At 67.4% G+C, this 27,360-nt stretch overlaps 4 protein-coding genes across 9 annotated transcripts; 2 read left to right on the top strand and 2 right to left on the bottom strand.

Annotated features, from left to right (window-relative positions):
• Positions 1 to 3: 3 nt before the first annotated feature.
• Positions 4 to 7,996, bottom strand: LOC133628679 (1-phosphatidylinositol 4,5-bisphosphate phosphodiesterase delta-3-like). 3 transcript variants are annotated; one of them, XM_062017116.1, is made up of 15 exons: positions 7,831 to 7,996; positions 7,369 to 7,530; positions 6,298 to 6,526; positions 6,081 to 6,210; positions 5,506 to 5,731; positions 5,035 to 5,236; positions 4,094 to 4,238; positions 3,137 to 3,289; positions 2,914 to 3,066; positions 2,373 to 2,532; positions 1,890 to 2,045; positions 1,667 to 1,815; positions 1,183 to 1,318; positions 562 to 711; positions 4 to 486 (listed from the first exon to the last, which is right to left on the bottom strand). In XM_062017116.1, exons 1-15 carry the CDS (start codon positions 7,931 to 7,933, stop codon positions 398 to 400), a joined length of 2,343 nt encoding a protein of 780 aa, XP_061873100.1. In that variant the 5' UTR covers positions 7,934 to 7,996; the 3' UTR covers positions 4 to 397. The 3 variants fall into 3 exon arrangements, with proteins under 3 accessions (XP_061873100.1, XP_061873102.1, XP_061873101.1); XM_062017118.1 differs by having other exon boundaries at positions 1,890 to 2,006; XM_062017117.1 differs by having other exon boundaries at positions 2,914 to 3,063.
• Positions 7,997 to 15,370: 7,374 nt separating this feature from the next.
• On the top strand, positions 15,371 to 25,340 carry LOC133628551 (acyl-CoA-binding domain-containing protein 4-like). Of its 4 annotated transcripts, XM_062016897.1 has the most exons (10): positions 15,371 to 15,876; positions 15,960 to 16,044; positions 16,116 to 16,236; positions 18,087 to 18,158; positions 18,577 to 18,674; positions 18,903 to 19,041; positions 19,766 to 19,938; positions 20,047 to 20,085; positions 23,287 to 23,407; positions 24,020 to 25,340. In XM_062016897.1, exons 1-9 carry the CDS (start codon positions 15,617 to 15,619, stop codon positions 23,359 to 23,361), a joined length of 1,062 nt encoding a protein of 353 aa, XP_061872881.1. In that variant the 5' UTR covers positions 15,371 to 15,616; the 3' UTR covers positions 23,362 to 23,407; positions 24,020 to 25,340. The 4 variants fall into 4 exon arrangements, 3 of the variants coding, with proteins under 3 accessions (XP_061872881.1, XP_061872880.1, XP_061872882.1); XM_062016896.1 differs by lacking the exons at positions 23,287 to 23,407; positions 24,020 to 25,340 and adding an exon at positions 20,258 to 20,382; XR_009820742.1 differs by lacking the exons at positions 23,287 to 23,407; positions 24,020 to 25,340 and adding an exon at positions 20,258 to 20,302 and having other exon boundaries at positions 15,372 to 15,876; positions 19,746 to 19,938.
• Positions 21,675 to 23,005, top strand: LOC133628518 (protein HEXIM1-like). Its single transcript, XM_062016789.1, is given in 2 exon segments — positions 21,675 to 22,479; positions 22,481 to 23,005. Coding segments are annotated over 2 exon segments (903 nt in total). The 5' UTR covers positions 21,675 to 21,894; the 3' UTR covers positions 22,799 to 23,005.
• Positions 23,936 to 26,446, bottom strand: LOC133628437 (atherin-like). The gene is made up of 3 exons (XM_062016584.1): positions 25,969 to 26,446; positions 25,195 to 25,283; positions 23,936 to 24,478 (listed from the first exon to the last, which is right to left on the bottom strand). Exons 1-3 carry the CDS (start codon positions 26,444 to 26,446, stop codon positions 24,251 to 24,253), a joined length of 795 nt encoding a protein of 264 aa, XP_061872568.1. The 3' UTR covers positions 23,936 to 24,250.
• Between the last annotated feature and the right edge of the window lie 914 nt (positions 26,447 to 27,360).

Raw genomic sequence — 27,360 nt, 5'->3', positions numbered from 1 at the left:
CTCTGCTGAAATAAACCCTTTATTGGCTGGTTGGACACCGGGGTGTGAATGTGTGACTGGCACCGGGGCTGCAGCAGGGTGGGGGATCTGGGGCACTTGGTGGAGGGTCCCTCGGGGACCTCGTGGTGTGTCCTGGCAGCCCCGGGGCCTGCTGACATTTGGGGGTTGCTGTCACCCATCTCCCCCCTTCCCTGGGGCTGTGCTGGGCTTTCAGTGGCCCCACCACCCCATCCCAGTGCCCTGGGGGTCACAGCAAGGCAGGGGGGCAGCGGCTGGGCTGGCACTGCTGGCCAGGGAGGGGACCCCAGCCCCCGGGGCCCCCAAGTTGCGCCACTGTCAGCAGAGCCGGGTGAGGAGCGGGGACAGGGACGCACAGCACGCCCCTCCCACGGGGACCTCAGAGGCTCTTGCATCGGATGTGCACGAAGAGCGTGGCGGGCGCCAGGGACGTGCCGTCCTTGGAGAGCAGGTGGATGTGGCGGTACCCTGGGGACAGAGGCTGCTCAGCGCCTGGGGGAGTCCCCTGCCAGGCCGGGCACGGGGGGCTGGGCAGCCACCCACCTTGCCGCATGCTGGCCAGGGGCAGCGTGAACTGCCCCACGAAGTCGTTGCAGGAGGTGCTGTCGTAGTCCTCCACCACAAAGCGCACCAGGGCGAGCTCGGGCACGCGCAGCTGGAAGCTCAGCGTCTCCTCCCAGCGCGGGTTGAAGCCTGTGGCACCGGCACGGGGCTGGCACGGCCGCCACAGCCGCCTGCCAGCCCGGCCTGGGCACCAGCACAGCATTCACTGTGCTCACCCCTGTCCTGGCTTAGCCACCGTCCTGCACTGGGGTACGGGGGCACTGGGGAAGGATGGGGATCGGACTGGGAGAATGGGGATGATACTGGGGCTGTGCTGGAGTATAGTGGGGGATCAGGGTGCTCTGGGACGTCCCAAAGACCTGGATGCCCTGGTGTGTCCCAGGGACTGGATGCCCTGGGGACCAGATGCCCCTTGGTGCTCTGTGGTGCTCTGTGGTGCCCTGTAGTGCCCCTTGGTGCTCTTTGGTGCTCTCTGGTGCCCCGTAGTGCCCCTTGGTGCTCTGTGGTGCTCTGTGGTGCCCTGTAGTGCCCCTTGGTGCTCTGTGGTGCCCTGTGGTGCCCCGTGGTGCCCCATGGCACCCTGGCCCTGCAGGCACTGACCGTTGTTGGTCTTGTGGCGGGTCTGGCGCTTGCTGCAGTCGCCTGGGACGCCGTGAACCTCCACCCGCACGAAGGGATCCACGATGGAGCTGCCCTTGTCCCAGTTCAGCTTGGGCAGCTGCTGTGCCGTGATCACCTGCGGGCACAGGGCACCACGGGGCACCTCAGGGAGGGCACACGGCCGATACCGGCTGGGCTTGGGGTTGGTGTCACCCAGGAGGAGGGACCTGGGTGGCACACGGCTGGACACAGGGTCAGGAGTGTCCCCAGGAGCAGGGAGGCTGATGGCACCCCGGTGAGCGTGGGGTTGGTGACACCCGGGAGAAGGGGTGCGAGTGGCGCCTGTCTGTACAGGGGGCTGGGGGCACCCAGAGGGGACCTGAGCGGCACCTGGTCGGGTCGGTGGCACCTGGGAGAAGGGTCGGAGGTGGCCTGGGAGTGCGATGGGTGGCACCCATCAGGGCCGGGGAGGGGCTGGGCTCACCCTGACATGCAGAGCCAGGCAGCGGGAGCCCTCCCCGGGGGGGCTGCGCAGACAGGGGGGCTTCAGCACGTAGCCACAGCCGCCGTTGCCCAGGAAGCGCCCGGCGTTCAGGTCCATCTCGTAGCCCGGCGTCTGGAAGTTGAGGGCCACTGCGGGCACGGGGGGTGTCAGGGTCAGGGGGGGTTCCAGGGGGACGGGGGGGGGCATCTCGGGGGGGGCTCACCCAGCTGGCAGCCGGCGTTCCACATCTCCTGGGGGTTGTAGTTGGCGGAGTTCATCTTCAGCCCCAGCGGGTAGACGCGGCTGAGCTGCCGGGCGTTGTACTGCACCAGCGCCGGGCCTGGGGGGACCGGGGGGCTCAGCCCCCAGCCCTGCATCTCTGACCCCAGACCTCAGACCCTGCGTCTGAGCCCTGGACCCTGACCTCACATCCTGACCTTGACCCCTGAACCCAAACCCCAGACCTCAGTCCCTGGACCCTGACCCAGATCTTCATCTCAGCCACATCCCAAATGATGCCACATCCCAAACCCTGACCCCAGACCCTGATCCTGGACCCGTGACCCTCACCTTGGCCTCTGGTCCCACCACCAGACCCCGGTCCATGAGACTGGAGCAGCCTAACGGCGACCAGCGTGCCCCTGCCCCACAAAGCCACCCCGGTGCCGGAGCCCCTCCTGCCCCATCCCCGGCCCGTGGCCCTCACCCTCCTCCTTGATGAGCTTCCGCGCCTTCCTCTCGCTGAAGGACGACAGCTCCCAGGGCTGTGGCCGGTGCAGGGCCTGCGCCAGCCCGGGGAAGGGCACGGCCCGGCAATACACCACCAGTGCCGACAGCTCCGGGGCCACCGGCGCCGCGGCCCTGGCCTGTGGGAGCCACTGGCTGTGGGACCCCCGAGCACCGGGGCGAGGGGTGTCCCAGCCTGGGACAGCCCCTCGCAGCAGCTCCCCAGCCCCTCGCAGCGCATCCCCAGCCCACCCGCCCTTGCTGAGGTCAGACACAGCTGCAGGGCTTCCACCTCCTGCAGTGACTTGGAGAGGAGAGAGCAGGGCAGCACTGGAGGTGTGGTGTGCTGCTGGGACCCCCTGGTCCCCCAGCCCCCCAGTCCCCCAGCATCCCCTGGACCTCCAGCATCCCCTGGTCCCCCAGAACCCCTGGTCCCACAGAACGCCTGGTACCCCAGCACCCCATGACCCCCAGCAGCAGCCCTGGGATGCCCCATTACCACAGCCCTGACAGCCCCTTACCTGCCTCCTGCTTCTCTCCTGCAGCTTCTCCTCTTCCTCCTCCTCATCATCATCTTCCTCCTCCTCGGGGTCCGGAGGGGAGGTGACACCTCTGTGCTCATGCCACGGCTCTGGCAGCTTCTTGCCTTTCACCAGAACCTTCCCCTTCAGCTGCTGCGGGAGGAAGGGCCAGGCTGAGGGCTCAGGGGGCTGCAGGGGGTGGGTGGGAGGGGGGTGTCCTCACCTCCGGGGACGGCAGGCGCTGGGGGTCCTGCCCCTGCAGCAGCTGTGTCACCAGCATGTCCCCCAGGATGGCCCTCAGGTGCCAGGCCATGGCAGCCTGCTGCTGCAGCCCACAGTGGTTCTCCAGGGACAGGATCACGGGGTACGGCGATTGCTGGGGTGGGGACAGGCGGCACTGAGCACCCGGCGCTCAGCACCCCACTCACAGCACCCAGCACTCCACCCGGCACTCAGCACCCCACTCACAGCACCCAGCACTCAGCACCCGGCACTCAGCACCCCACTCACAGCACCCAGCACTCAGCACCCGGCGCTCAGCACCCCACTCACAGCACCCAGCACTCAGCACCCGGCGCTCAGCACCCCACTCACAGCACCCAGCACTCAGCACCCGACACTCAGCACCCCACACTCAGCACCCCACTCACAGCACCCAGCACTCAGCACCCGGCACTCAGCACCCCACTCACAGCACCCAGCACTCAGCACCCGGCGCTCAGCACCCCACTCACAGCACCCAGCACTCAGCACCCGGCGCTCAGCACCCCACTCACAGCACCCAGCACTCAGCACCCGACACTCAGCACCCCACACTCAGCACCCCACTCACAGCACCCAGCACTCAGCACCCGGCACTCAGCACCCCACTCACAGCACCCAGCACTCAGCACCCGGCGCTCAGCACCCCACTCACAGCACCCAGCACTCAGCACCCGACACTCAGCACCCCACACTCAGCACCCCACTCACAGCACTCAGCACCCGGCACTCAGCACCCCACTCACAGCACCCAGCACTCAGCACCCGACACTCAGCACCCCACTCACAGCACCCAGCACTCAGCACCCGACACTCAGCACCCCACTCACAGCACCCGGCACTCAGCACCCCACACTCAGCACCCCACACTCAGCACCCCGCTCACAGCACCCAGCACTCAGCACCCGGCGCTCAGCACCTTGAAGGCATAGTCGCGGATGCTCTGGATGACGTCGCGGAACAGGATCTTGGAGGTGAGCGTGTGGCCGTGGTACACGACGGGCTCCCCGTCGGAGCCCTCCCAGCAGTCCAGCTCCACACAGCGGCAGCCAGCCATCAGCGCCCTGCACCAGCACAGTGAGCCTGGGCACCAGCACAGTGAGTGTGGGCACTGGGACAGGGCACTGGGACAGGGCACAGGGACAGGGCACCAGCACAGTGGGCATGGGTACCAGGACAGGGCACCGGCACATTGAGCATGAGCATTGGCACGGCACCGGGACAATGAGCCTGTGCACCAGGATAGTGCACAAATGTGTTGCAGCAGTGCCCAAAGACAGTGGCCACTGCACCAGGACACTGGGACAAGGCACTGGGGACAATGCACTGGGGAGTGGGACTCTGCACTGGGACTCTGGGACAATGCGAGCAGAGCACTGGGCAGGGCCATGGCCCCATGGCAGGGTCAGAGGATGCTGCATCTGGCAGAGCAGCTGGTTACTATTAATTACATTCCAAATGTATTAAAGGTGCTGGTAAGATCGGGGCAGAATTGGGAGTCCTCGAGCCCCGAGGGGAAGCTGCACCCCCAGGGCTTTTCTTGAGGACATGGGTGCTGTGACAACACGGGCCACCTGGAGTACAAGTTGCCCTGGGGGTCCGGGGTGGTCTGGGACCCCAGAAGGGATCCTGATGACGGGAGATACTCGGGGTTCCCTGAGCACTGCCCCTTCCCCGGCCCATCTGTCTCCGCTGCGCCACCTGCTGGACACAGCGCCGCAGCACAGGCACCGGTGCGGCTGTGTCGCCGCCTGGCGGACACGGGAGAGATTGCAGCGGCGCGGCACCCGGCGCGGGGTGACGGGCGCAGGATGAGTCCCCGGCGCTGTCCCGCCGCACCGCATCCCCCCCGCCACCCACCTGGCGTAGGCCTCGGTGCTGCTGGTGCCGCCGATCTGGTGGCGGGTCAGGTAGGTGTTGTGGGAGGAGGAGATGAAGTAGTGGCACAGGGGCTGGCTCATGTCCTGGTGCACCTTGGCGTGCTCCTGGTTGAAGATGTCACCGGCGGCCGACAGCAGGTACATCATGAAGCCGTCGAGCGTCATCAGGTCCTGCTGCCGGGCTGTGGGACATGGCAGCAGCGTGTGGCAGGGGGTGCAGCCCCGAGGCTGTCCCACCTGCACGTCCCCCGTGTCCCAGCAGTGCTGTGCCCATCCCAGACCTGCAACTGCAGCCCCTGAGTGACACCAACATTCCCACCCAAACCGTAGGGGCCCCCATGCCAGCCTGGGGGAGGGAATGTGACACCACCAAGCAGAGCCCCATCCCACGCCACCCATGACCCCTGGGCTCCAGCAGCACCCAGCCCAGCACCCCCGTGCTCAGCCCTACCTGTGTGGTTGAGCTCGTGCGCGCGGATGAGGGCGCGGGCCTGGCGCAGGCTGGCGTCCTCGCCCTGCTCCCGCAGGAAATCCCGCAGCTCCTCGGCCGACAGCACACGGTCCTCGCCCGAGTACTGCGCGAACAGCTCCTCCAGCTCCGGGCGCCGCAGCAGCCGCCGGCAGAACCGCTCCAGCTCCCGGCCCTCCAGCCGCTCGTCGCCGGAGCGGTCGCACTCCTGCGGGCACAGCAGCCCCACCTTGGGCACCGTCCCCTGCCCGGGCGCTGCGGGACCTGTCCCTTCTGCCCTCCCCACAGCCCTCTGGCCCTCCGCTCTGGGATGGAGCGGGGCAGAGCGCCGTGCCTCAGTTTCCCCAGGCGGAAAGGGACCTTGGGACAAAATGTCACCCCCCTGGGATGAAGATGGGACCCGACTGCTTGGGGTGGGCACAAATACAGGTAAGGGCTTTGGGTGTGATGAGCCTGACAGTTCTCTGCGCCTGGGGAGGCAGAGGAGGGGAGGCAGAGGAGGGGAGGCAGAGTTGTCAGCGTTTCCTGCCGGAGACAGTGGAGCTCGGGGTGGGTACCTTGAACAGCTTGTAGGCGTAGACGTCGTCCATGTCGATGTTGATCATCCTCAGCATGCTCTTCACCTCCCGGAACGACATCTTGTTGTCCCTGTTCCTGTCTGCCCGCTGCAGGACCCCGTGGATCCAGCTGTGCCAGGGTAAGGAAACCACCCGGCTTCACCCCCCTGCGCCCCCCAGCCCGGCTCCCACCCCCTAGAGCCCCCAGGAAGGATACTGGTCCAGCTTCTCCGCCTGGCTCATGGCCTGCAGCCGCCCCATCAGCTTGGTGAGCCCCTGCACCCAGTGCCGGGCATCCTCCTCGCCGCGGGCCGCCAGGTCCAGGTTCTTGCGCCTGCCCTTGAAGACGAGGGTGAAGCAGCAGCGCGCAGGGAAGGCGGCTCCGTGCCGGCGCAGCCCCTCCGACTGGTGCCCCTCGCGCACCCCCGCGATGTGCGTCACCGAGACTGCGGGGACACGTCGGTGTCGGGCACGGACGGGGGTCTCTCTGCACCTCCCCCACCCAGGGGCATCCCCAGGGGAGCAGGGCTCAGCCACAGCGGGGCTGAACGGGCTCGTCCCAGGCGGGACGGGAGCTGTGGCCACTGTCCCCCCGTGGGGCCGGGACCTGCCGGGGGATGGAGCCGCCTTGGAGCGGGGCCAGTGCCGGGCACCCGGCCCGGACCAGGCGGGGAAAGAGACAAGTGACGCCAGGGAGCGGGGACAGAGTGTGGCCGGGGTGGGGATGGGACCTTGTGCTGGTCTCAGAGCGGATGGGGAAGGCTGCGGGCACTGAGCTCTCAGCCTGGGGGGCACTGGGAGGCACTGGGGGCACTGGAGGCAATGGATTGGGGTCTGATTCCTGAGTGGGGGGCTGTGTTTTGCACTGGGATTCACATCTTGGGTCAGGCTCAGGATCTCTGATCCCAGATTGAGGTCCTGGATGGGGGTCTGGGACCTGGACTGGGAAGGGTCTGTGTCCCAGGCTGAGGTCTGGAACTCAGGGGGTCTGGTTCACACCTGGGAGTTCAGGTCCTGGGTTGGGGTCTCAGAAGGGGGATTTGGTCCTGGATGGGGGTCTGGGAGCAAGGTGGAAGCCAAGTTCTGGGTGGGGATTCAGATCTTGAGTAGGGATCTGTGTCCTGGGTCGGGATCAGGTTCCCAGGTGAGGGCCCAGCTGGTGGTGTGGGTCTCGGGTCACAGCCCGGGGTTTGGGCGTTGGGATGAGGGTCTGGGTCTCAGGTTGGGGTCTGAGCTCTGGGTAGGGGTGCAGGGTCCCCGAGGCCCCGGGAAGGGTCCCGGCACTCACAGCTCTGCCGGGGCCGCGCACGCCCGAGGTGCCGCTCGCAGCAGACAGTGGCCCCGTCCTCCTGCAGCCGGAACAGCCGCTCCCGGGGACCCCCCCGCGACTTGATCTTGAGGAGAGGGGAGCCCCGTAGCATCCGCTGCACGTCCTCGTCCTCCGTCAGGCCTGGGGACGTGCAGCCCACGGGCACCCTGTGCAGCTGCTCTCCTGCCATGGGTGTCTCCGTCCCCCCGAGGGACACTGTGCCATGGGGACCCTCCCGGCCGTGGGGACATTTCCCAGTGTGGGCATCTTGGCTATCCCGGGGACCCCTCCGAGGCACGGGAGCCCTGCCAAGGGGGGCTCCATACACATCAGGGACCCTCCCAGACAAGGAGACCCCCTCTGAGGACTCCCACTGGCATCCCCGGAGCTTCTGCCCGCCTCCTCCGTTCTCCCCACAGCGGGACCGGCCCCAGGACTCACCCATTTTCCTCAGGGCTCTGCCGGGTCGGCAGGGGCCACCGGAGCCGTCGGACGGGGCGTGGGGCTGCTCGGCGGCGGGACGAGCCCTCCTGCCGCAGATCATGGTGCAGGGCCGGTGCCCCTGTATGCCGGGTACCCTCGGTGTTCCCAGTCCCTGCGGTACCGCCGGCGCTCCCGGCTGGTGCAGCGCTCTGGGCGGTGGCAGAGGACGGGGGACGGAGCTGGTCCGGGGCTGGGCACGGGGAGGTACCGGGAGGAGCCACATTTCAGCCCCGGCGGTGTTAACCGTTTGTGCAGTCCCGGGACGAGCAGGGGCTGCCGCTGGTGACGGGGCTGCGCCGGGGTCTGGTCTGCACTGGGACCGGGCACTCTGGTGTAACAAACATCTGGGCACTCGGGTGATCTCTGGGTATCCTGCAGCAACATCTGGGCACCCTGCGTCCGTGTCTAGGTGCTTCACGTCAGGGTGAAGCATGAAACATCTGGCCAGCTGGGGCCACACCTGGGCAACCCCTTGGCTGTGTTTTGGGGGAGTGCAGCTGTTCCCGAGTTCTTTGGGGACATGGGGACACAGGGACTTTTCTCCAGGGCCAGCTCAGCCCATGGCAATGGCCCCCATTGTTTGGATCAAGGCTTTGACCCCTCCAGGAGCCTCAAAATAGATTTACTTTATTTAGGAAAAAAAAAACAAGAAAGAAAAGCAGAAAATGGGAGGAAAAGCAGCCACAGACACCCCAAAAATGCCCCTGCAACTCCAGCCCCGAGCTCTGGGCCAGCCCCACTCCCCTGGGGGCTGCATTGCCCGGAATTCAGCCACAGATTCACCACAGACCTGGTGAAACAAGCACGATCAAACCCCTTGGCTGCAAAACCCACGGGGAACAATGAACCCCGGCTGCCCCTTCCCCCTCCCCGCGGCGTTGTTTTTCCCTCGCCCGGGAGCGGTTTGGAAGGAGCTCAAGGCAAAGTGACACCGCATTCCTGGCCGCTTATGGCACAGCATGTGTCCCCTGTGAATCACCGCTCGAGACTCGCCTCTGGGGCTTTGCTGGGAGCTGCACCAGACACCAAAGCCCCGGAGAGCAGAGCCCCGATGGGCTGAGCCCCGGCGAACCCAGCCCTGGCGAACCCAGCCCCGGCAAAAACAGCCCCGGCGCCGTCCCCTGCAGAAATCCTGAGTCAGAGCCTGCAAATGGCAGGAGGGTTTAAAAGCTTTGCTGCTGCTCATTTGTTTTTTGCTGGCTCTGGAATTTGGACAGGAAACGTTTGCCCAGGGGACACACGATGAAGGGGGCTTGGAGGGGAGTGTCTCCCCATTTGGATTTGGGATTTGGAGGTGGGATTAAGGGCAGTTTGGGAATTGGGAGGATGGGAAGAAGAGACAATTAGGGGGCTGAAGGGGGTGTCCGCCCACTTACATTTGGGATTTGGAGGTGGGATTAGGGACAAGCAGAGCCCAGGGTGATGCCGAAACACAGCCTGGGGCTGAAAGCTCCTTTGCACCCCCCTCCTAGCACCCAGACCAGGGTGAGAATGGGCTCTGGGCACTGCTCAGGAAACTCCAGAGTATCTCATGCCAGCTGCTGCAGTGCACTTCTGCACTATCCTGGTGCACTGGAGCATTGTCCCGGTGCACAGGCTCACTGTCCTGGTACCCTGTGCCAGTGCCCCGGGCCAGAGCCCACACTCAGTGTCCTGCTGCCCAGGCTCACTGTGCTGGTGCTCGATGCCGATGCTCACTGTGCCAGAGCCTGGGCTCACTGTGCCAGTGCCCAGTGCCGATGCTCACTGTGCCAGTGCCCGTGCTCACTGTGCCGGTGCTCGGTGCCGATGCTCACTGTGCCGGTGCCCGTCACCCCGCGCCGGGTGCCGCGCCGCTGCAATCTCTCCCGTGTCCGCCAGGCGGCGACACAGCCGCACCGGTGCCTGTGCTGCGGCGCTGTGTCCAGCAGGTGGCGCAGCGGAGACAGATGGGCCGGGGAAGGGGCAGTGCTCAGGGAACCCCGAGTATCTCACGTCATCAGGATCCCTTCTGGGGTCCCAGACCACCCCGGACCCCCAGGGCACCTTGTACTCCAGGTGATCTGTGTTGTCACAGCACCCATGTCCTCAAGAAAAGCCCTGGGAGTGCAGCTTCCCCTCGGGGATCAAGGACTCCCAATTCTGCCCCGACCATACCGACACCTTTAATAAGGGTTGAATGTAATTAATAGTAATCTCTGCCAGATGCAGCATCCCCTGACCCTGCCATGGGGCCATGGTTCTGCCCAGTGCCCTGCTCACATTATCCCAGTGCCCCAGTGCAATATCCCACTCCCAAGTGAATTGTCCCCATGCACTCTCCCAGCGTCCCCCTGCACAGGCCACTGTCTATATGCACTGCTGCAGTACACTTGTGCACTATCCTTGTGCAATGGTGCAGTCTCCTTGTGCACTGGAGCATTGTCCGGCTACACAGGCTCACTGTCCTGGTGCCCTGTGCCGATGCCAATGCTCAGGGTGCCGGTGCCCTGTCCTGGTGCCCTATGCTGGTGCCCACACTTAGTGTGCCAGTGTCTGATGCCAATGCCCACTGTACTGGTGTCCTGTCGCAGGGCCCAAGTGGACTGTGCTGGTGCCCAGTGCCTGTGTTCACTGTTCCGATGCCCTGTGCTCAGTGTCGATTCTCACTGTGCTCGTGCCCTGTCCTGCTGCCCAGGCTCACTATGCCAGTGCCCGATGCCAATGCTCACTGTGCCAGTGCCCGAACTCACTGTGCCAGTGCCTGTGCTCACTGTGCCGGTGCTCGATGTCGATGCTCACTGTGCTGGTGCCCTGTCCTGGTGCCCAGGCTCACAGTGCCAGTGCCTGGTGTCGATGCTCACTGTACCAGTGCCCCTGCTCACTGTGTCAGTGCCCAGTGCCGATGCTCACTGTGCCAGTGCCTGTGCTCACTGTGCCAGTGCTCGGTACCAATGCTCACTGTGCCAGTGCCCGTGCTCACTGTGCCGGTGCCCGGTGCCGATGCTCACTGTGCCGGTGCCCGTCACCCCGCGCCGGGTGCCGCGCCGCTGCAATCTCTCCCGTGTCCGCCAGGCGGCGACACAGCCGCACCGGTGCCTGTGCTGCGGCGCTGTGTCCAGCAGGTGGCGCAGCGGAGACAGATGGGCCGGGGAAGGGGCAGTGCTCAGGGAACCCCGAGTATCTCACGTCATCAGGATCCCTTCTGGGGTCCCAGACCATCCCGGACCCCCAGGGCACCTTGTACTCCAGGTGGCCCGTGTTGTCACAGCACCCATGTCCTCAAGAAAAGCCCTGGGGGTGCAGCTTCCCCTCGGGGCTCGAGGACTCCCAGTTCTGCCCCGACCTTACCGGCACCATTAATAAGGATTGAATGTAATTAATAGTAATCTCTGCCAGATGCAGCATCCCCTGACCCTGCCATGGGGCCATGGTTCTGCCCAGTGCCCTGCTCACATTATCCCAGAGTCCCAGTGCAGAGTCCCACTCCCCAGTGCCTTATCCCAGAGTCCTGGTGCAGTGCCCACTGTCTTTGAGCACTGTTGCAGTACACTTGGGCACTATCGTGGTGCACTGGAGCATTGTCCCAGTGCACAGGCCCACTGTCCTGGTACGCTATGCCAGTTCCTTGTGCAGGTGCCCACGCTCAGTGTGCCAGTGTCAGGTGTTAATGCTCACTGTGGCGATGCCCAGGCTGCCTGTGCCAGTGCCATGTCCTGGAGCTTTGCCCTGGTCCTCAGGTTCACTGTGCTGGTGCCCTGTCCCGATGCCAATGCTCACTGTGCCAGTGCCCGTACTCACTGTGCCAGTGCCCGGTGCCGATGCTCACTGTGCCGGTGCCCGTCACCCCGCGCCGGGTGCCGCGCCGCTGCAATCTCTCCCGTGTCCGCCAGGCGGCGACACAGCCGCACCGGTGCCTGTGCTGCGGCGCTGTGTCCAGCAGATGGCGCAGCGGAGACAGATGGGCCGGGGAAGGGGCAGTGCTCAGGGAACCCCGAGTATCTCACGTCATCAGGATCCCTTCTGGGGTCCCAGACCATCCCGGACCCCCAGGGCACTTTGTACTCCAGGTGGCCCGTGTTGTCACAGCACCCATGTCCTCAAGAAAAGCCCTGGGGGTGCAGCTTCCCCTCGGGGATCAAGGACACCCAATTCTGCCCCAGCCTTACCTGTATCTTTAATAAAGGTTGAATGTAATTAATAATAACCAGCTGCTCTGCCAGATTCAGCATCCTCTGACTGCCATGGGGCCATCGCCCTGCCTAGTGCCCTGCTCACATTGTCCCAGAGTCCCAGTGCAGAGTCCCACTCCACAGTGCATTGTCCCAGCATCCCAGTGCAGTGTCCACTGTCTTTGAGCACTGTTGCAGTACACTTGGGCACTATCGTGGTGCACTGGAGCATTGTCCCAGTACACAGGCTCGCTGTCCTGGTACCCTATGCCAGTGTCTCATGACGATGCCCACGCTCAGTGTGCCAGTGTCAGGTGTCAATGCTCACTATGTCAATGCCCAGGCTGACTGTGCCAGTGCCATGTCCTGGTACTTTGTCCTGGTTCCCATGTTCACTTTGCTGGTGCCCTGCCCTGGTGCCCTGTCCTGATGTCCAGGATCACTGTTCTGGTTCGTGGTGGCTGGTGCCTATAGTCACTGTGCCAGTGCCTGCTGTTAATGCTCATTGTGCCAGTGCCCGGTGCCGATGCTCACTGTGCCAGTGCCCGTGCTCACTGTGCCGGTGCTCGGTGCCGATGCTCACTGTGCCGGTGCCCGTCACCCCGCGCCGGGTGCCGCGCCGCTGCAATCTCTCCCGTGTCCGCCAGGCGGCGACACAGCCGCACCGGTGCCTGTGCTGCGGCGCTGTGTCCAGCAGGTGGCGCAGCGGAGACAGATGGGCCGGGGAAGGGGCAGTGCTCAGGGAACCCCGAGTATCTCACGTCATCAGGATCCCTTCTGGGGTCCCAGACCATCCCAGACCCCCAGGGCACCTTGTACTCCAGGTGATCTGTGTTGTCACATCACACATGTCCTCAAGAAAAGCCCTGGGGGTGCAGCTTCCCCTCGGGGCTTGAGGACTCCCAGTTCTGCCCCGACCTTACCGGCACCATTAATAAGGATTGAATGTAATTAATAGTAATCTCTGCCAGATGCAGCATCCCCTGACCCTGCCATGGGGCCATGGTTCTGCCCAGTGCCCTGCTCACATTATCCCAGAGTCCCAGTGCAGAGTCCCACTCCCCAGTGCCTTATCCCAGAGTCCTGGTGCAGTGCCCACTGTCTTTGAGCACTGTTGCAGTACACTTGGGCACTATCGTGGTGCACTGGAGCATTGTCCCAGTGCACAGGCCCACTGTCCTGGTACGCTATGCCAGTTCCTTGTGCAGGTGCCCACGCTCAGTGTGCCAGTGTCAGGTGTTAATGCTCACTGTGGCGATGCCCAGGCTGCCTGTGCCAGTGCCATGTCCTGGAGCTTTGCCCTGGTCCTCAGGTTCACTGTGCTGGTGCCCTGTCCCGGTGCCAATGCTCACTGTGCCAGTGCCCGTCCTCACTGTGCCGGTGCCCGTCACCCCGCGCCGGGTGCCGCGCCGCTGCAATCTCTCCCGTGTCCGCCAGGCGGCGACACAGCCGCACCGGTGCCTGTGCTGCGGCGCTGTGTCCAGCAGGTGGCGCAGCGGAGACAGATGGGCCGGGGAAGGGGCAGTGCTCAGGGAGCCCCGAGTATCTCACGTCATCAGGATCCCTTCTGGGGTCCCAGACCATCCCAGACCCCCATGGGCAGAGCAGGGCACCTTGTACTCCAGGTGATCTGTGTTGTCACAGCACCCATGTCCTCAAGAAAAGCCCTGGGGGTGCAGCTTCCCCTCGGGGCTCAAGGACTCCCAATTCTGCCCCGACCATACCGGCACTTTGAATAAGGGTGAATGTAATTAATAGTAACCAGCTGCTCTGCCACATGCAGCATCCCCTGACCCTGCCATGGGGCCATCGCCCTGCCTAGTGCTCTGCTCACATTGTCCCAGTGTCCCAGTGCAGAGTCCCACTCCACAGTGCCTTGTCCCAGAGTCCTGGTGCAGTGCCCACTGTCTTTGAGCACTGTTGCAGTACACTTGGGCACTATCCTGGTGCACTGGAGCATTGTCCCAGTGCACAGGCTCACTGTCCTGGTACTCTATGCCAGTGTCTCATGACGGTGCCCACGCTAATGTGCCAGTGTCAGGTGTCAATGCTCACTATGTCGATGCCCAGGCTGACTGTGACAGTGCCATGTCTTGGAGCTTTGCCCAGGTCCTCACGTTCACTGTGCTGGTGCCCTGCCCTGGTGCCCTGTCCTGATGTCCAGGATGACTGTTCTGGTTCGTGGTGCCTGGTACCTATACTCACTGTGCCAGTGCCCGTGCTCACTGTGCCAGTGCTCGGTGCCAATGCTCACTGTGCCAGTGCCCGTGCTCACTGTGCCGGTGCTCGGTGCCGATGCTCACTGTGCCGATGCCCGCCACCCCGCGCCGGGTGCCGCGCCGCTGCAATCTCTCCCGTGTCCGCCAGGCGGCGACACAGCCGCACCGGTGCCTGTGCTGCGGCGCTGTGTCCAGCAGGTGGCGCAGCGGAGACAGATGGGCCGGGGAAGGGGCAGTGCTCAGGGAACCCCGAGTATCTCACGTCATCAGGATCCCTTCTGGGGTCCCAGACCATCCCAGACCCCCAGGGCACCTTGTACTCCAGGTGATCTGTGTTGTCACATCACACATGTCCTCAAGAAAAGCCCTGGGGGTGCAGCTTCCCCTCGGGGCTCGAGGACTCCCAGTTCTGCCCCGACCTTACCTATATCTTTAATAAAGGTTGAATGTAATTAATAGTAACCAGTTGCTCTGCCACATGCAGCAACCTCTGACCCTGCCATGGGGCCATGGTTCTGCCCAGTGCCCTGCTCACATTATCCCAGAGTCCCAGTGCAGAGTCCCACTCCCCAGTGCCTTATCCCAGAGTCCTGGTGCAGTGCCCACTGTCTTTGAGCACTGTTGCAGTACACTTGGGCACTATCCTGGTGCACTGAAGCATTGTTCCAGTGCACAGGCTCACTGTCCTGGTACCCTATGCCAGTTCCTTGTGCAGGTGCCCATGCTCAGTGTGCTGGTGTCAGGTGTCAATGCTCACTGTGGCCATGCCCAGGCTGCCTGTGCCAGTGCCATGTCCTGGAGCTTTGCCCCAGTCCTCAGGTTCACCGTGCTGGTGCCCTGTCCCGGTGCCAGTGCTCACTGTGCCGGTGCCCGGTGCCGATGCTCACTGTGCCTGTGCCGATGCTCACTGTGCCAGTGCCCGGTGCCGATGCTCACTGTGCCAGTGCCCGTGCTCACTGTGCCGGTGCTCGGTGCCGATGCTCACTGTGCCGGTGCCCGTCACCCCGCGCCGGGTGCCGCGCCGCTGCAATCTCTCCCGTGTCCGCCAGGCGGCGACACAGCCGCACCGGTGCCTGTGCTGCGGCGCTGTGTCCAGCAGGTGGCGCAGCGGAACAGCCGGGGGGGGAAGGGGCGGGCCGGCCCGTTTGGGAAGCGCGCGCTGAGTGTGCGCGGGGTGGTGGGGCCGCTGTCGGTGCCGCTGCCGCTGCCGCTGTCGGTGCCGCTGCCGCTGTCGGTGCCGCTGCCGCTGCCGCTGTCGGTGCCGCTGCCGCTGTCGGTGCCGGGGCCGCTGCCGCTGCCGCTGTCGGTGCCGCTGCCGCTGTCGGTGCCGCTGCCGCTGTCGGTGCCGCTGCCGCTGTCGGCGCCGCTGCCGCTGTCGGTGCCGGCGCCGGCGCCATGGACGAGCCCGGCTGCGGGGAGCAGTTCCGAGCCGCTGTCCGCGTTATCCAGGGGCTGCCCCGCAGCGGTGAGCAGGGGCCGGGAGCGGCGCCGCGTCCGCATCTCCCGGCGCCGCTGATGCCGCGTCCCGCCGCAGGTTCCTACCGACCGTCCTACGAGGAGATGCTGCGCTTCTACAGCTACTACAAGCAGGCGACAGTGGGGTGCTGCCAAGGCCCGCGGCCCGGCTTCTGGGACCCCATCGGCCGGTACAAGTGGTGAGGCCGGCGGGGGGGTGGGGGGTCCCGCCTCGGGGCTGCTGTCGCCCCCCCGCCCGGCTCACGGGCACCGCCGCCCGCAGGGACGCGTGGCACAGCCTGGGCAGCATGTCCAAGGAGGAGGCGATGGCAGCTTACGTGGCTGAGATGAAGAAGGTGGCCCAAAAGGTAGCGGGGAGGGAGCTGCGGCCGTGGGCAGGTGCCCGGCGGTGCCCGGCGTGAGCTGTGGCCCTCCCCAGGTCATTGACACGGTGCCCATGGACGAGGCCACCGAGGAGATGTTCAGGTACTTCGAGCCGCTCTACGACGTGATCCACGACATGCCCCGGCCCCCCGAGGCCTTCTTCAAGAGGAAAAGGGGTAAGTGGGAGCCGCTGTGCCCAGCGCATCTTCCTCTCTGTGCCCTGCTCTCCCCCCCTGGCACATGGCTCCTGCTGCTCCCTGCTGGCTTCTACACTGGGATGCCCATTGCCCTGGGCCCAGGGCACATCCTTCTGCTGCTCCCTGAGAGGTGGGACATGGGACACACACCACGTCCCATCTGGCTCCCAGCTGTGGCACAGCTGCTGCTGAGGTGCCCATCTGGGCACCACCAAACCAGTGTCTCACCTGGTGACACGAGTGTCCCTGCGGTCTGGGCTTTCTGCAACACCTGGAGGCAAGAACTCCAGATTTGGCTTCCAAGTGCCCCTTGGCCCGAGTCCCTGTCCACGGCAGAGCAGGGGCTGAGGTCTCCAGGAGAGCTGGAACAGGGAGGCTGTGCTTTGCTGGGGCAGGGGCTGAGCTCCCGTGAGAGCTGGTGCAGGGAGGCTGTGCTTTGCTGGGGCAGGGGCTGAGCTCTCCAGGAGAGCTGGAACAGGGAGGCTGTGCTTTGCTGGGGCAGGGGCTGAGCTCTCAAGGAGAGCTGGTGCAGGGAGGCTGTGCTTTGCCCTGGCGCTGGTCCACCTCCAGGCAGGGCAGGCTGTGTGCATGGAGCCCAGGAGATCTGATGTAAACAGCTGGATGGGCTGGCCAGTGTTTCCAGCAGAGTGCATGTGGAGAAACTGGGTTGAGAAACGTGATTACTGGGACCGCCTCCTGCTGGAGAAGCGTCCTGCCCAGCCCTTGCATCCCATCCCATCCCATCTCATCCCACCCCCGTGGCTGGCTGGAGCAGCCCTCGCTGTGCCTTCCTTGTGAGGAGCGTCCGAGGCAGCGAGGGGCCGGCCAGCTGCCTGTCCCAGCCTCTGCTTGTGCCACATCTCCCGTGGATGAGCTCAGCAGCAGATGAGCCTCCGAGGTCTGTTTGCAGTGAGTGTGTAACTGTCAGCACGTTGCTAAGGGCAGAGGAGCCCTGACAAACGGCCTGTCCCTGGGCATCTGTCCTGTGTCCGACAGCCCCTGGCACCCTCTGCTGCCACAGCCACGCTGCCCGTGGGGCTCAGGATGGCTGCTCCTGCCTCTGCTCCCCGGCCACTGCTCCATTTTGATGCTGAATCCCTTTAAAGGGCAAAATAGACTTCATTTTTCTCTGGAAGAGTTGGGTCATGACCTGCTTGGGAGCATCCCCCAGTGCTGGTGTCACGAATGAGAATGCTGCTCCAGCCCAAGCCCGGCAGCACCTGGGGCGTGCTGGGCCTGAGCTGCACCAAAGGCTCGTTTAAACCACGGCACTTCTGAAGCCATTGACTCATTTGTGTTAAAGGTTCTCAGCCTCACCTCCAGGTTTGGTGCAACTGCAGCTTGTTGCCTCTAATCCGGAGGAGAAAGGGCAGGTGGGAGGCTGCGGCGGGTGAGGGCGCGGAGCCCACGGGGAGCTCTCAGGGGGCAGAGGTGCCCCACAGAGGAAGCTGGGCACGTCTGGGCTCCTTTCCAAACCCCACACACCCTGAAGTGGCAGCTGGAACCCAAACCGGGAAGGTGTCAGGGTCCCTGTGTCTCTGCAGCCAGCAGAGCTTCCCCCAGCCCCTGGCACACTGGGGTCCGGACTGGGGCAGCCGGGCAGCACAGCTCTGCCAGCCCCACGGGCACGGGGCTGCTGGGGGAGCCAGGCCTGGCCAGGCCTGTGATGAGTGAGGCAACGGCCCCAGCCTGCACCCACGGCCCCGGGGGTGCCACGGCAGGGTGGGCACACAGAGCTGGCGGCGGGGAGGCAGGCGAGGCTGAGCCCAGCCTGCAGCAAGCATCACCTGGAGTCCTTGACCTCTCCTCTGGCCCTTCCCTCCCCGCAGGCAGCCAGGAGCAGAGCCCCGACCCCGGCAGCAGCCTGACCCCGGAGCAGCAGGACGGGCCGCCTGGGCCAGGTTGGTTGCCCCCTTGGTGGCCCCAGTGCGGGCAGCACCGGCAGAGACCCTGCGGGGGAGGCAGCAGGGCTGAGGCTGGGCCCCCATCGCCAGCAGAGCCCTGGGCACCTCTGGCCCGGCCCCACTGGAGCTTCAGGCATTGCCCGAGGAGCCTCTGGCCGCGCCCGGGGCCAGGGCGGGGTGCTTGGTGCAGCGGCTGTGCAGGCACCCCAGTGCCAGCTGGTGTTGTGCCGCAGGGCAGGGGGAAGGGGAGCTGGGCCCTTGGGTTCCCAGCCGCCTCTGGCTGGTGCTGGTGGAGCCAGTTCCTTCCCCCCGTGCCGGTCCCTCTCCCGCGTGCTGGCAGCCAGGCTGAGCCGCCGCTGCCCTCCGGCGCCGCTCTGCCCCGCTGGCACTGCTCAGCCCTCTGCTTCCCTTGCAGGACGGGGCCCGGCTCCTGCCACCAAGGCTGCCCAGGCGACCAGTGACTCGGAGGGGGACGTGTACTGCGATACCCTGGAGCAGATGGAGCCCGAGCAGGTAACGTGGCGCTGGGCGGCGCCGGGGCCCCGCTGCCAGCCCTGCCCTGCCTGTGCTCCGCGGGCACAGCTCCGGACCGGCCCCTCACCGCGGCATCCCGGCACGGCCACGCGCGGCCTCGCCCTCCTGGGCACCCTCCTGGGGCAGAGGCCAGCAGCGCTGCCCTGGCACGGCCGGCCGTGCCCCCGCAGCCCGGGCTGGCTCGGGACCCCCCTTCTCTCTGGGCAGGCGCTGGGTCTCTCCCCGAATGGCGTCCAGGCCGGGCCGCCCCTGCCCCCCAGCACCGGGCAGGGACAGCAGAAGGCTGCGGGCAGAAGACTGCTGGGGAGGAGCAGCGCTGGCCTGGCCGCCCTGGGCTCCCAGAGAGGTGGGTGCTGCCCGCTGCTCGCCCCACCTGCAGCGGGGCCGGCTCCAGGGGCTGCGGCCAGCAATGGGAACAGGGTTTGGGTCACTGAGGAGCGCTGAGCATCCCCTGTGCTCCGCCCTCGCTCCCCAGGGAGCAGCTTTACCTCCCTAGGGCACGTGCCCTGTGTTGCCCCTGTCTCACAGGGGTGGACAATTGCCTGCATTTGGGAAGTGGATCCCTGCAGCCTCCTGCCCTTGTCCCTGCTGCCCCGGGGCCTCCTCCTGAGGGGACAAGGAGCCTCCTGCCAGCCCCTGCTCCTGGCTGGCATCGCTGTCCTCACCCTGGGGCCTGCAGGGCTGGTACTGCCGCCTGCCCTGGGCACAAGCCCCCCGTCCCACCTTCCCCAGGGGCCGTTTGCAACCCCCTCTGGGGCTGCCTGACCTTGGGAGGTTGGTGCTTGAAGCTGGGCTGGGCTGTGCCCCTCAGCCGGGGTGTGTGGGGCCTGGCAGGGAGGCAGGGGTGCAGGCAGGGCCCCCTGCCCGGCCCCCAGGACCCTGCAGAGCCCACAGTGCCGGGCTGGAGCTGCCCCACCGTCACCCCCGGCTCCAGGGCACCTCAGGCTGGGGGTTCTGCCCGGGGCAGCGTGGCGTGGGCAGCCTGGGGCACAGCTCCTGGAGCTGCTGCTCACATGGAGTGGCCTCTGCCAGCACGTGTCCCCCCTGCAGCAGCTGTCTCTGCCCCACAGACGCCTGCCTCTGCCCCACAGCCGCCCCCGGGCTGGTGGGGGCCGTGCTGGAGGCCGGGGGGCTGCCGGGGGAGCCGGGGCCCGGCGTGGCCGGCGCCGTGCGAGCGCTGCAGGACGACATGCGGCGGGTGCTGGAGCGGCTGAGCGCCCTGGAGACGCTCACGCAGGGGCAGGTACGGCTGGGGGGGCGCGGGGGGGTCCTCTGCCCCGCGGCACGGGCTGGGATGCTGCAGGGGGGCGCCCGGCCGCGCCAGCATCCCGCCCCCGCTCCCGTCCTGCAGGGGGACGCGGCTGGGACCGATCCTGACCAGGCTGTGCAGGTGAGGCGGCGGCGCTGCCCCCGGGCACACGGCGGGGAAGGGCCCTGGGCTGAGCAGCCGGCGCCCTCGGTGGCCGCGCCCGCAGCGCCGGGGCTGCCCGGGGTGCCGGGGGGGGTGTGTGGGGGGGGCCGCCGTTGCCCCCTCCCCACGCCCCGCCGTGTCCCCGCGCCAGGCCCCGCCGCCGTGGCCGCTGCCCGTGTCCCCGAGCACGCTGCTGTTCCTCGTCGCCTGGCCGTTCCTCACGCAGTGGCTGCTGCGGCGCTGGGCCGCCGCCAGGAGGTGACGGCCGCGGCCCCGAGCGGGCCCGTCCCGCCGGCGCGGCCGAGCCCCGGGACGGGCCCCCCGGGCGGGCGGCGGCGCGGCCCCGCGGAGCGGCGGCTGCTGCCCCGGCGCTACCGGCGCGATTCAAGTCGTGTTTGGCGCGGCCGCCGTGCCCAGCCCCGCGCCGGCCGGGACGGGGCAGCCGCGGGGCACCGCGCCGCTCTGTGCCCGCAGCGCAGCGGGGCGCGGCCCCAGAGCCCCGGCGGCTCCTGCGCCCGTCCTCAGCGTCCCCGCGGGGCGGGACCCCGGTCGCGGGGGTGGCCGCGGGGGCCCCTCAGACACACGCTTTCCCTCGCAGCGGCGCCAGCGCGGAGTCCCGCTGCCGTCGAGCCGGGGGGAGCTGTGACCAGGGCCCCCCTTCTGCTGCCCCCGGGGACGGTTCCCCCGCCGTTGGCCACCGACTCCCCGCGTCCCCGCCCGTGGACCCCGCGCCGTGCCCTGCACAGGCCGCCGCCCCCGCCGCGGATCCCCCGGGCCCGTGGGTCCCCTCGAGCCCCCCCCGTCCCGCTCCACGCTGCAGCCCCAGCCGGGGGCCAGGGGAGCGTGCAGGGACACCCGCACACACGCACAGGAGCAGTGTGGGGTGCCGCGGCCACGGCCGGGCCCCGCGCGGCGCCCGCAGCACAGCGCCGCGTTCCCTTTAACGAGGGACTTCTTTCCGTCTCGGTTTGTTTACGTGTCCCTCCGCGGCCCCGCAGCGGGCGCCGCACCGAGATCCCTCCGCCGCGCCCCCCCCCCCCCCCCCCCCCGGGGCACGGGCACCCTCCGCCCCGCAGCGGGGCCGCAGCACCGCCCCGCGGCTCCTCCGCGCCGCGGGGACTCCTTTCGGGCCGCCGCACGGGCCGCACCGGGCCGGGGGGGGGGTGTGGGGGTGGCGCGGCCTTGAAGGTCGCGGGGCGCGCGCAGCCCGGCGCACGGGGGCGCCCCTCCGCGCGTGGTACGGCCCACGGCCGGGCCCCGCCCCCCCTCCCGCGGATTGGCGGCGCCGCCTGCGAGTGACGTCCGGCGCGGCCAATCGCGGCTCGGCTCCGGGCCGCGGGCGAGGGGCGTGGCCCGGCGGGCCGGCCCCTCCCCCGGTGCGCCGCGATTGGCCGCGAGGCGGTGCCGCCCGCGCGCGGGGGGGCGGGGGGCGGGGCCGGGCGGGCTGCGCGCGTGCGCGGGGAGGCGCCGGGCGCGCGCGGCTACTTAAGGCGGCGGCGCGGGCGGGGAGCGGCAGTCGGCGGCGGCGGCGGCGGGTGGTGGTGGTCGAGGCGCGGGGCGGGAGCGCGCGCGGGGGGCGGGCGCGAGGGAGGAGGCAGCGGCCGCGGCGCGTGCCATGCGCGCGGGGGGGCGGGCCCGGCGGCGTTAACCCCCTCGGCGACCGGCGGCCGTGACCCCCCCTGCCCCCGGGGCCTCGGCCCCGCGCCATGGCCCGGGCGGCCTGAGCGGAAGCGGCCCCATGCGGCGCGGGTAGCGCCCCGTTTCCCCGAGGGAGCGCGGCCCGGCGCCATGGCCGACGCGGCGTCTGCCGAGCCGGGGCCGGAGCCCCAGAGCGACCCGGAACCCCGCGGCGAGCCCGAGCCGCGGCCCCAGCCGGAGCCCGAGCGCGGGGAAGCGGCGGCGGACGGGCAGCCCGAGCGAGTGCCGCCCCCCGGGGCGGAGGAGGCGGCGGGCGCGGGCGGCGAAGAGGAGCGGCCGGCGGTTGGTGCGGCGGCGCGTCCCGGGTTCGGGCCCCGGTACCGGCCGGCCGTCGGTCGCGCGGAGGAGTGGCCGGTGAAGAAGAAGCACCGGCGGCGGCCGTCGAAGAAGAAGCGGCGCTGGAAGCCGTACTCGAAACTGAGCTGGGAGGAGAAGCAGCAGTTCGACGAGCGGCAGAGCCTCCGCGCGTCCCGGCTGCGCGCCGAGATGTTCGCCAAGGGGCAGCCCGTGGCCCCCTACAACACCACGCAGTTCCTGATGGAGGACCACGACCAGGAGGAGCCCGACCTCAAAACCGGGCTGTACCCGCGGCGAGCCGCCGCCAAGTCGGACGACACGAGCGAGGAGGATTTCCTGGAGGAGGCGGCGGAGGAGGACGGGGGCAGCGACGGGATGGGGGGGCGACGGCAGCGAGTTTCTGCAGCGGGACTTCTCGGAGACCTACGAGCGGTACCATGTGGAGAGCCTGCAGAACATGAGCAAGCAGGAGCTGGTGAAGGAGTACCTGGAGCTGGAGAAGTGCCTCTCCCGCATGGAGGAGGAGAACAACCGCCTGAGGATGGAGAGCAAAAAACACGGGGGGGACGCGGCGGAGACGGCGCGGCTGCGGCAGCTGGAGCTGGAGGTGGACAGGCTGCGGGCCGAGAACCAGCGGCTGCTGCGGGAGAGGGACCTGCCCGGCCCGGAGAAAGGGCCCTGCGTGCCCGCCGAGTGACGCTGGGGGCGGGGGAGGGGGCGGCCGGGCGCCCCTTGCTCGGGCGGGTGGGGGGGTGATGGCGGGGAGGGAGTTGGGGGTCATTTTTTTTTTTGTGTCTAAACCAAAAAGAAAGGAGGAAAAAACCTGCCCAGGAAAGCTGTAAATTGGCCAAAAGTGACTATAAGAATATAGAGGTCTAATAAATGTAATGACTTGTACCTGTAACGGTTCTGGTGTGGTCTGTAGGGGGCCGAGGGCGACAGGCCCCCGGGGAACGCGGTGGGGCTGGTTAGGAACTGCTCTGGGGGTGGCTGCTTCAGGGCCACAAAAAGTGGGTGAACTGCAGCTTGGTCTCAACTTTAATCTGTCTCTGTGAGCTGAAATTGTGTAAAACAGCCAGAAAAGGGGAAAAGCCGGTGTGGGGTGGGCACAGCCTCCAGCTTCTCAAGGAAATAACGACCTCAACTGCTGCTGTTTGCCTAAAAACCTTCACTCTGTTCCCCCAGGTCTGTAGAACTCGGCTCAGGTACCCGAGAGCTGGGCCAAAACTGCCTAAACCTGGACTTCTGAGCTCCAAGTGAAGGAAAAAGCCTTGAGAGCTGTGCAGCAGGCCGGGGAGAAGTTTAGGTAACTGGTGCTTGGCCTCTGAAATGGCTGATGGGGGTGTGGGGGGACAGAGACAACTCGGGCTCTTTTTCACCTGAGAGGGGAAGGAGAAGAGCAAGAGCTGCAGGAAGCTGGGGCTGGATTAAAGGGCAAAGGGATGGAGGAGTGTGGCTCTGGGCTCACCTGGGGATGGGTGTTGCAGGAGCAGGGGGTTCAGGGGCCCAGCGTGGGGCTGAGTGGAATGGGGTCGGTTTAAACCCAAAGGATGGGGGTGGCAGGAGCACGGTGGGTGTCACACGGGAGCCTGGAGCTGCTGCTGTGGGGGTGGGATCTGGGGAGGGGTTTCATGAGGCTGCACCTCCCGGGACCAGCAGCCCCTGCCCCCAGCACAGCTCTGGGACTGTCTGAGGTGGGGCTGGGGGATCTGTGCCCCCAGCAGCCCAGGTGCTGTGGGGCTGTGAACCTGGCTGCTGACCCCTAGGAATCAACCCTGGGAGTTACCTGTAAATGCTTGAACAAATGCAACTTCAAACACTCAAAGCACAAGGATGAGGGACAAGTAGCACATGGGTGAGCTGCCCAGGCTGCTGGGGCTCCACCAGCACGGCCTCCTTTATTCTGTGCCCACTGCAGGAACGGAGGCACCGCACCTCAGCTCCTGGCACAGGCTCAGCCGGGCCCCTCCTGCGCCCAGAGCCCCGGCACACACGGACCCACGGCGCTGGGGGAGCCTTGGAACCTCGGAGTGGCTCAGTAAGGTGCAGGAGCTTCCCCACAGAGGCCAGGGCAGGCGAGCTCCAGCCCAGCTCGGCTCACTGAGAACAAGTAAGCTCCTGGCGGTGCCCAGAGAGGAAAGGGCAGCAGTTACTCCCTGCTGAGGGGGAGGCAGCCGAGGGCAGTGACCCCTGGGGGGGAGGCAGCCGCTGCTGCCAGGCCTCTGAGGCACATCCCTTCTGCTGCTGCCACCACTCTGCTCCTTCCCAGGCTGCTGGAGCCAACTGCCCTTTGTTCCTGCTTCTTCAGGGAGACCTGAATGCCCCCCCAGAGCCAGGTGGGGTCCCTTCTGGACAAGGAGTTGTGCAGCTCAGCAGCCTGGCACGTTAAGAGAGTGAAGTGCCACCCCCAATCCCGGGCTGCAGAGAGCACAGGGGGGCTGGGGGGGCTCAGGGAGCAGCTCCCAGTGCCACAATTACAGCCCAACGTTCACTCCACGGGGTTGTGCTGAAGTGGGGACACGGCAGCTGTTCTGCCCCTGAGGGAACGGCCCCGGTGGGCTGGACCTGGGGAGGGGTTTGGTGAGGCTGCACCTCCTGAGGCCATTTTGTCAGAGAGAGGAAACATCAGCCCCAGCTCCTCCTGTGCAGCCCCTTCCTGCTCCCACCCCACCAAGAGCCCCTCAGCCACCCCAGATGTAACGGCCTGAAGGTGAAGCTGGGCAAAGCCAACTGAAATCAGAGCTCCAGCAGGTGAAGGGGCTGAGGAAGAGCTTCCCCTCCTGGCCTCGGACAGGCAGCAGCTCCCAGTGTGAAGTGCTAGAGCTCAGGGACTCCTAAAGCAACGTGTGGGCCAAGGATTGTCAGCAGAGGTGGGACAACAAAGAGTCTTCAGGGAAAAACCCCAGCAGCACGTGCATCAGTGTGAAGAATCCTGCTGTCAACATGAGTCCACATCCCACTGCAACCCCTCCCTGGTGCCACAAGCCTCCAAAACCCCACTGATTCACCCCAAACCTGGGCCTGGGTGACGCCAGGGCTGAGTGGCACCAGCTGCCTGTGGCAGGGGGAGGGAACCGTGGCCACAGCACTCACCAAAGCACCCGAGGCTGGAGGCGGCCGGGCCCGCCGCTCGCTGGGGAGAGGCTGCTGGCAGCTCAGAGCCTCCCTGCCCGCAGCTGCCACTGCAAGGAAACAAAAGGAAGGTCAGTTTGGAGAAAATAAACCAGGCCTTTAAAGTCTGCCTTTGCCCAGGGCCAGCAGCCCCCTCAGCTCCTGCCCAGCCCCTGCCTCACCCCGGGCCCAGGGGCACTGCGGCCTCCCAGCAGCTCGGCCCCAGAACCCTCACACCCTTCGGTCCTTTGGCCTGTCGGGGCACCGGCAGAGCTGTGAGCCGGGGGATCCCCGGCAGGGGAACTGCCCGCGGGGATGCGGCCGTGGGGGGCTAAAACGGGGCAAACCAGCGGTTAAAGCCGAGGGATGGTTATTCCCCTGGCTGTGGGCGTCGTGCGGGCACGGAGCAGCGCTCACCCGCCCGGGCAGCGCCTTCCCCGGCCGGAGCAGCGCTCACCCGCCCGGGCAGCGCCTTCCCCGGCCGGAGCAGCGCTCACCCGCCCGGGCAGCGCCTTCCCCGGGCCACGTTTCGCCCTCAGGACGCGGCTGCAGCGCGGCCCCTGCGCTCGAAGCCCCGCAGGCGCCCGCGGCTGCCCAGCAACGCCCCAGCAGCGTGCCCGGCGAGCCGGCCCGGCCGGTGCCGAGCGGGGCCCGCCGCGGAGCAGCCGCGTGCGCTGGGACGAGGCTCCGGTGGCCGCGGCCGGGCAGCGCCCGGGCTCCGCCACTGCCGGGGCGCTGGCGCGGGGAGCGGCCCACCTGAGGGCCGGCGGGGAGCCGTGAGCTCCGCTCCCGGGGCAGGGCGGGCCGGGGGCGGCGGCGCGGCGCGGGCCCGGCCTCCACACACACAAAATGGCGGCCGCCGCTCCCTCACGGCCCGCTCGGCCGCCATCGCCGCCGCCGCGGGCCCGCCGCCGCTTGGCCAATCGGGCGCCGCCGTGCTGCTGACTGGCGGCTCAGCGGGGCCAATGGCAGGGGGGCTCGGGAGGAAGGGGAGGTACATCCTTTTGCCGCGGGGGCTTATGGGGGCAGTAGTCGCCGGCCGCGGCGGGGCGGTGGGCGCGGGTCGGCCGCGCACTCGCTGTCCCGTGATGCCCAGCGGCCGCACCGGCGCGCGGCGCGTCGCCACGGAAACGGCGGGTCCGGCCCGCAGCTCCCGCGCGGGCCCCGGTGCGGGCGGGGAACGGGCCGGGCGCTGCCCGGAGCCCCGCGGCGGGACGGGCGCGGCACGGCCCATCGGGCTCCGCGCCGGAGCCGTCTGGCCGGGAGGGAGGCGCTGGAATCCGGCCCGGAGGTGGCGCCGGGAACGAGGCCTCGCGCAGGCCGCCTGCGCGGCGCTGGGCCCGGCTCCGGGGACGTTCCCGCGGCGGGACGGGAGGGAGCGGAGCCGGGGCTGCGGGCGCCGCTCGTGCTTCAGCCCGGCCCTCTACCGTCTCTCTCCTGCAGAGCCTTTCCCGGCGGGCAGCGAGCGGCCGCGGTTTGCTCCTCAGCCGGCTCCGGGAGCGCTGAGCTCGGCGCGGGAGGGGCCGGTTCTGGCCCCAACGGCCTCTCTGCCCCGTCCCAGCTCTGCCTCCTGCTCCCAGGGTGAGCCCAGGCTCTATCTTGCATCGCAGGGAGAGCCAGGGGATCCCAGAGAACACTGAGGATGTGTAAAAGGCAAACAGAAGCAATACACGCTGCATAAAGGCAAAAGAAAAACCCCGAAGCAGCCGCTTGTCCATGGGAAACGAGAGCTTGGACCTTCCCTTCGGGAGGGGAGCGTGGGGCGGTTTTGGCGCTGACTTGGGGAAGGACGATGCAGGGCAGCAGCTTGGGAGCAGTCACGTTGTGCTGTTATGAAGAGATAAAGAGGCTGGTTTTTTATGGGCTTGGTGAATCCGGAAGAGACCCGGGGGGCTGGTGACCGCGTTGCCACATCCTGGGGTGGGAGCTGCTTGGTGTCACCCCCAGGACGGGGTTCTCCCATCCCCTCTGGGGCTCCCCCTGTCCCCACGGGCACAGTGCCAGCGAGGCCGTGCCAGGCTGTGCCGGGAGGTGCAGGCAGGGCTGGCAGCCAGCGAGAGGCCTGGGCTTGCCCGGCTCCGTGACGGCAACGGCTGAGGTGGTGCCAGGGAGCAGGAGGGGCCCTGGCACAGCCCCTCACCTCCCCCA

The sequence above is a fragment of the Colius striatus genome, chromosome W, assembly GCF_028858725.1.
Source record: "Colius striatus isolate bColStr4 chromosome W, bColStr4.1.hap1, whole genome shotgun sequence".
Lineage (NCBI taxonomy): Eukaryota > Metazoa > Chordata > Aves > Coliiformes > Coliidae > Colius > Colius striatus.
Note: the sequence above shows the minus strand (reverse complement) of the source record. Positions and strands in the feature narration are given on the sequence as shown.

What these genes read in the sequence shown, in the direction of transcription:
- LOC133628679 (XM_062017116.1), bottom strand. Translation starts at nt 7,933, where the DNA reads ATGATCTGCGGCAGGAGGGCTCGTCCCGCCGCCGAGCAGCCCCACGCC. An exon ending in ACGCCTACAAGCTGTTCAAG is followed by an intron (nt 5,732 to 6,080) that starts GTACCCACCCCG and finishes CTGTGCCCGCAG; the next exon opens with GAGTGCGACCGCTCCGGCGA. An exon ending in AGCGCCTGCCGTCCCCGGAG is followed by an intron (nt 3,067 to 3,136) that starts GTGAGGACACCC and finishes TTCCTCCCGCAG; the next exon opens with CAGCTGAAGGGGAAGGTTCT.
- LOC133628551 (XM_062016896.1), top strand. Translation starts at nt 15,617, where the DNA reads ATGGACGAGCCCGGCTGCGGGGAGCAGTTCCGAGCCGCTGTCCGCGTT. An exon ending in AGCAGATGGAGCCCGAGCAG is followed by an intron (nt 18,675 to 18,902) that starts GTAACGTGGCGC and finishes CTCTCTGGGCAG; the next exon opens with GCGCTGGGTCTCTCCCCGAA. An exon ending in ATCCTGACCAGGCTGTGCAG is followed by an intron (nt 20,086 to 20,257) that starts GTGAGGCGGCGG and finishes TCCCCGCGCCAG; the next exon opens with GCCCCGCCGCCGTGGCCGCT.
- LOC133628437 (XM_062016584.1), bottom strand. Translation starts at nt 26,446, where the DNA reads ATGGGCCGTGCCGCGCCCGTCCCGCCGCGGGGCTCCGGGCAGCGCCCG. An exon ending in GGCTCCCCGCCGGCCCTCAG is followed by an intron (nt 25,284 to 25,968) that starts GTGGGCCGCTCC and finishes GTTTCCTTGCAG; the next exon opens with TGGCAGCTGCGGGCAGGGAG. An exon ending in CTCCAGCCTCGGGTGCTTTG is followed by an intron (nt 24,479 to 25,194) that starts GTGAGTGCTGTG and finishes TTAACGTGCCAG; the next exon opens with GCTGCTGAGCTGCACAACTC.